This window comes from Crocodylus porosus, unplaced genomic scaffold, assembly GCF_001723895.1.
Source record: "Crocodylus porosus isolate Cpor-Errol unplaced genomic scaffold, CroPor_comp1, whole genome shotgun sequence".
In the NCBI taxonomy this organism is placed as follows: domain Eukaryota; kingdom Metazoa; phylum Chordata; order Crocodylia; family Crocodylidae; genus Crocodylus; species Crocodylus porosus.
In genome coordinates, this window is record NW_017728947.1 from 7,497,355 (window position 1) to 7,503,460 (window position 6,106).

At 48.2% G+C, this 6,106-nt stretch overlaps 1 protein-coding gene across 1 annotated transcript in view; it reads right to left on the reverse strand.

Annotated features, from left to right (window-relative positions):
* The window catches only part of TMEM86A (transmembrane protein 86A), a 39,142-nt gene extending 33,466 nt beyond the window's left edge, over positions 1-5,676 (reverse strand). Inside the window, exon 1 of the mRNA XM_019552038.1 lies at positions 5,491-5,676. Coding sequence (XP_019407583.1) covers positions 5,491-5,511 — 21 coding nt within the window. The 5' untranslated portion in view covers positions 5,512-5,676. The remainder of the gene's footprint in view (positions 1-5,490) is intronic.
* Positions 5,677-6,106: the final 430 nt, after the last annotated feature.

Here is a 6,106-nt window from a genome sequence, read left to right on the forward strand (position 1 = left end):
TGGTGGTGGGTGGGGAAAGGGGAGCAGGGAGTCTCTAAAATGTGTCTGACAATGCAAACTACTGGAGGGTAGAAAAGAATAGACTTAAAAATCCTTTCATCTATTTGTCTTGGTGATTTCTTCAGAATATCTACCTCTGATGTAAAGCACAATGGAAATGCTCAGAGTGGCTTGGCTATTGGCCTTTTCAAAACAGGAAGGTAGTGGATCAGCACAGGCGTGGTTGTTATCATCAACAGATGGTAAGTGCCACAGTGAAGGGACTCGCTTAAATTTGCAGGGTAATGCTTGCTTGTTTCTGGTGCAACTATTGATAGGTTATTTTATTTCATTTCATTTTTTAAATGTATTCAGCTAAATCTTTTGGGCATTTACTCACATGCTCTGGGAGGTGAGAGGCCCTTTAAATTACAGCAGCTCAGAGCTGCTCTAATTAAAAGCACCCAGAGCATCACATGCATCAGTGTCCCTGCACTGAAAAATGGCAGTGGGGGCACTTTTAACTAAAGCTTGTCAAGTGAGCTTTAGTTAATGAGCCCCCCGCCACCATTTTTCAGTGCAGGCACATTGATGCACGCGACACTGGGGTCTTCTGGAGCGCTGTACTTACCACACTCCAGCAGACTTGATTAATTGAGTCTTCTCCGATGCATTGTAATTACAGCGCATCACAGCAACCTTTATGTACATGTATAGGTGCCTTTTCTGTCTTGAAAACTGTACAGAACATGAAGATATCCAGTAATATATAAAAATATAGATTCTTGCATCCTGGGACAGCAAAGCTCTTTTCTGTACATTAAAGATTACACATTGCATCAGCCTATATGCATAGACTGAACCTCAGAAGCACGAGCCACTGCCACATCAGCTAATGGTCCAGCTCTAATAGCTAATGAATGTGTAAACTTGTACATTTCTTCTGCTAAAGGAGTCACTGCTTGACATGAATTATCTTCACAGAGCTTCACAAGTGCCCTGTGAGAATCAAGCAACATTATCCTTGTTTCACAGAGAGAAACGGCGAAACAGAAATAATGGCTTATCTAAGGAGTCTAGTTGTTAAGATGGAGCTTGAACAGGCCATGAGGGGTATTATATGACATCGTGGTTTGTGATCAGAGCAGAATAGGCTTGGAGACTCAGGAGGCCCCTTCCAGTTCTATGACTCCGTAGCAAATCTGCAAAACTAGAGTGTCCTGGCTTCTGGTGCCCAAGCTCAACACTAGCTCAAGCTGCCTCATGAACCAGAAAGCTAGTCAGACTGCGTTACAAAGAACTGTGCAAGACAATCACGGAGGGAGCACCTGTCAAATATTACAAGAGTGTAATAGGTGACAGATGACGACTCTTGCCAACAGTTATATATTATAGGGTGCTGCAAGACTTATGTGGGCATCAGAATAATGTGGGATAAGTGCAAAGTCCTGCATTTGGTACAGAACCACTCTATACATGAATACGGATTGGCTAGGCTACAGCATCACAGAGAAGTACTTGAGGGACCATAAACTGAATCTGAATAAAAAGTATATTCTTTCTGAGGAAAAAAGAAAGCCAACAACATTCTGGGCACATCTACACTTCCCTAGCAATGCACAGCACTAAGCTCTGGAGCTTACTGCTGCCAGGTGTGCATCTGCACACGCACTTGGGACTGCAGCAAGTTGAGCCAGGGTGGAACAGCCCCGGCTGATGGAGGGCCCACCGTGGGGGGGTCAGCCTGCCAGCCCAGGGCTGCTCCCCTGTTCAACATGCTGTGGAGGACCTGGCTGGGGAACGAGGGTGCTCCAGTTCAGGGCTAGCCAGCAGGCTGCCCCCAAACTGAAGCACACTTGTGCCCCAGCTAGACCCCCAGTGTCTACACATGTGCTGCTTTGGGTTTTTTTTACTCTGCAGCAGGGTAGTACTGTAAATATTTGTATTTACAAATATTATCCTGCTGTGGGGTACATTTTGTTTATGCCAGCCTAGTAGGAGTGCACATATAGACTAAGCTGTTTACTGTGCAGCTAGTCAATACATGTCTCATGTAGACATGCCCTTTTAGTTGCCTGAACAGGGAAGTGATTTTTCTAACTCTATTCAGCATTGGTGAGGCCTCACCTGGAGTACAAAGCGCGTGTGCAGTTTTGGGGTCCACACTTCAAGAAAGATGCAAGCAGATTACAAAGAGTCCAGCAGGAAAAGACAAAAATGGTTGGAGGCCTGGGAAGCATAACTTCTGAGAAAAGGCTGAAAGAGCTGGGGTTATGTAGTCTGGAGAAGAGAAGACTGGGTGCATCCACACAAGCTTGTGGTCACTGTGCAGTAGGGTTGGAAACGACCCATGCACTGCTGGGACTATGCAGTAACAGCAGTTACTGCACAGTCAGTACTTGCTTTAATAAGTAACAACTGCGCCATCAGGCGCACATGTAGATGCACCCACTGAGTGAGGACTGAGTAAGTCTTCAAGTTCCTGAAGGATGATTATAGAGAGGGTGGAGATGCACAGACTTTTCTCTACAGCTGTAGTGGTCAGAACTAGAAGCAATGGCCTCAAACTGCAGCAGAGGAAATTTAGCTTGGAGATCACAAAGATCTTTCTGACTGAGGGTGGCCAAGTACTGGAGCAAAGTACTTAGAGACAATGTAAAATCTCTGTCCCTGGAAACTTTCAAAGCAGGGTTGGACAGACATTTGGGCTGGGATGGTTTAGTCCAGGATGATCCTACCTTAAGCTTGGGGCTGGACTAGCTGATCTCATGAGGTCCTTTCCAACCCTAATTTTCCTATGATCTTGGGACAGCAGGGGGTACCAGTAAATGTGCACATATGACGTCCAGAGACTCCTTTTCACAGCAGGAGGAGAGGGTCATAGGGTCTCAAAGATGTACACTAAGATATTTAAATAATGAAAGCATAACTAGTAAATGGTTGTTTTACTGCTGGGTTAGTGTGGGGAAAAAAAGGAAAAGTTATTTACATTGGTCGAGGAGATTTTGCTCTCTCAACAGCAGCTGTTCCATAATGTTACATGAGAACTTGAGGAGGGGGAAATAGTCTACTGAACAGATGGGACTAAAGAGTTAAAACACTTAGGATTCAAAAAATTGTCTAGGAAAGAGCTGAGAGCAATCACTATAAGAGAATCTGTTCTCACCATAATCACAGTGGAAACTACAGCGCTGTACCATTGAAGACTTTGGTAATGGCCAAAGCAAAAAAAAAAAAAATACAGAGCATCAACGTCCCTAATTCGGGCTGCAGAACCAAGAGCTGGCACCGTTCTGTCTGCAGGTCTCAAGGAGAGGCTTCAGGCCACTGAAATTTCTCTGATATGACTGTGGGAATTCAGCTGTCACTACTGCCAGTCAAGGAGGGAGAGGCAGGGGAATCCGTCAAATCAAGGAAGTTGGAGAAAGTAGGCGATGGAGTGTTCAGATGAGAACAGCACAGAGCCATTGAAATGATGCAAAAGGCCACACAAAAATTACAAACACAGTAGTTTGGTTTTGAAAGAGTTTACCAAACAATTTTTATCCGGGGAACCAGGAAAGCTAAAGGAGAGGAGAGTTAGAGGCTTCTAGCAAAGAAAATCAGAACAGACTATACAGCATTCAGAGGCTTTGATTCCTGAAACTGTCATTTGTTATAACTTATGATTGTCCTGATATTGATGGAAAGGCACTGGAGAATCCCAGAGAAAAGATCCAGCAAAGCAGGAAAATAGCATCCCGTCTATTGTAGCAGCCCTGTCTGCTGGAGTACACAGGAAAGTACTTCTAAATAAAAGTGACTACAATGCAAGAGTTGCAACATTATCTCCCTCCCCCTTTTACTTTTGATCAGAATCTTAATGTGTCATATCAGCAGAGGGGAGTTTTCACTCCTAAAATTAATATTGTAAAAAAAGGAGCCAATACCTCAATTCTCCTTCTGGCAAAACTGCTGCCATAATTTGGGGAGGGAGTTTTCCCTTCTACCAAGAGAAAAGGGATAAAGGAAAATAGTGAGGCATCATACTAGCTTCTGCTAGTACTAATGAAGAAGATGGATGATACAAGGACATACCCGAAAACCTTTAACTGTTTTTCAGACTTCTGATTCTTTAGGTCAAATCTTGCTGCATTTCATGGGTGTGATTTTTGCCCTTTTATTAGCAAGCTGCTTTGTTCCATTTATAAAGATATTTTTTTCTTGCTCCTCTGAATTTAAGATAGGGCTGTAATCCTTCTCTTCCTGTCTGCCTCCAAAACTAGACTATTAGTTGACGCTCATCCTAGATCACTGGTACGGTGATGCAGTAATCAATCTTATGAGTAATTGTGCTACATTAATATACTAACATTTAACAGTGGATTTTTAAAAAGAACAGAGCCTGCCTAAGGGAAAGCTTTTCTTCTTGAGCAACCTAAGCACTTGAGTGCATTCTTGATAACCTTGTTAAGAAAGGGCGATGCGAGACAGTTTCTAGTTCTTGTTGTTGTACTGCCATTTTTCTACTGCTATCCATACCACTTAAAGTGGTGGTACACAAAGCTTCTTGTCTTTCATTTCACTGTGAATATTGCATGGATAACAACAGGGTGTTTAGGAGACAAGGGCAGAAATATTTTTTTTTAAAAAACCATTGTCCGCTGAGCTGGTTGTACCAAGGATTTTCTTATCTCTTCTAACTGGACAGAGGCTAGGACTATCTTTTTAGTAGCTGGGCACTAGAAAGGGACAGGTGGGCAGCACCACTGCAGCACCCTGGTAAAACTGTTGCAGTACCTGAGCCGGATTGGACAGCCTCTCTTTCTCCCTCCCCTGCCAAACAAATTTGATCAGGGCGAGAAGGGGGATCCTGGCTGGACTGTGGGATCTCCCGCGGCTTGGGGGAGGTGCCGGTGAGTGGCCAAGGCTGCGTTACAACCTCCCCTCCCCGGCCCAGCAGCTGCCCCACATCCCTGCACCTCCCCCGCATCAGGCCAGGGCAGATGCACCAAGGCGCAGCCCCGCAACGCCCAGGCAAGGCCAGGACCCCCGCAGCACCAGGCCGGTGCCCCGGGCCGGGCCGGGCTGAGCGCGCCTCCCCCAGCGCTCCGCACCCGGCTGGACCCCAGCAGGGCAGGCAACACAGTCACGCTTCCTAGTCACGTGCCCAATGTTTTCATCCCAGCGACTTGTCTCCCCCCCGCCTCCCCCATCTCATCCTGCTGCTGCTAGCGCCCAGCCCAGCCCAGCCCGGCCGGCGAGGGGAAGCTGGTAGCGGACAGGAATCAGACTCTGCCCCCCTGTTATTACCCCCCGCCCGCCCTCGCCGAAGCAGCAAGCTGATGGAGAGTCGGCTCGACCCTGCCTAGGCAGCACCGCTTTGCCGGGGCAGAGGATCGCATGCCCCCAGCCCAGGCAGGACCTGCCCGCCACGCATCCGTGCAGGTCCAGATCGCTGCCGGCAGTGGAGACAACGGCGCTCTCCCCCGCTGGCTCGTGCCGTGGCCGCAGAGCCCCCCGTGCACTCACCACGGTGACCGGGGACACCATGTCTTCAGCCTGGGCAGGCTTCGGGCCGAAGCGCGGTTCCCGTCTGTGTGCCTGCCGGGTTCCCTTTAAATAGGATCAAAACAAAACAGGGGGTGGGAAGTGTATCTATTTTTCTCAATGCCGATTGTTTTGTGTGTTCTTTTTTAGAACGGCGTGACGTCACAAAGGCCGCAGCGAATGCGCTGCGGGAGAGAGGAGGGGGGCGGGCCCCTACCCCGCCCCCATTCCAGCCTCCCGCCTCTTTAGCCCTCCCCGCGGCAGACCGCAACCTGCAGCTCGGCGGGGGCGGGGGCGGGGGCTGGCCAGCCGTCCCGCGGGCAGCAAAGCCCAGCGCGCCCCGGCCCGGTTTGAACACACAAGCGTAGGTGGCAGCACGCGTGCCACCAGCACGGGTACCTGCACCTCTGGGGCCACTGGCGCCTAGGCATGACATCAGAGCCTGCAACAGAATTAGGATTTTTGTACCCGAGTCCTCCCAATTTCCACCGTAACTGAAGGTCAAACTGCACCTCATCTGCCCGATCCCAGAACCCCTTCTCAGCATCCTGGATCCGCTGTATGCAGGGGTCTGCAAAAAAAAAAAAAATTAAACCAG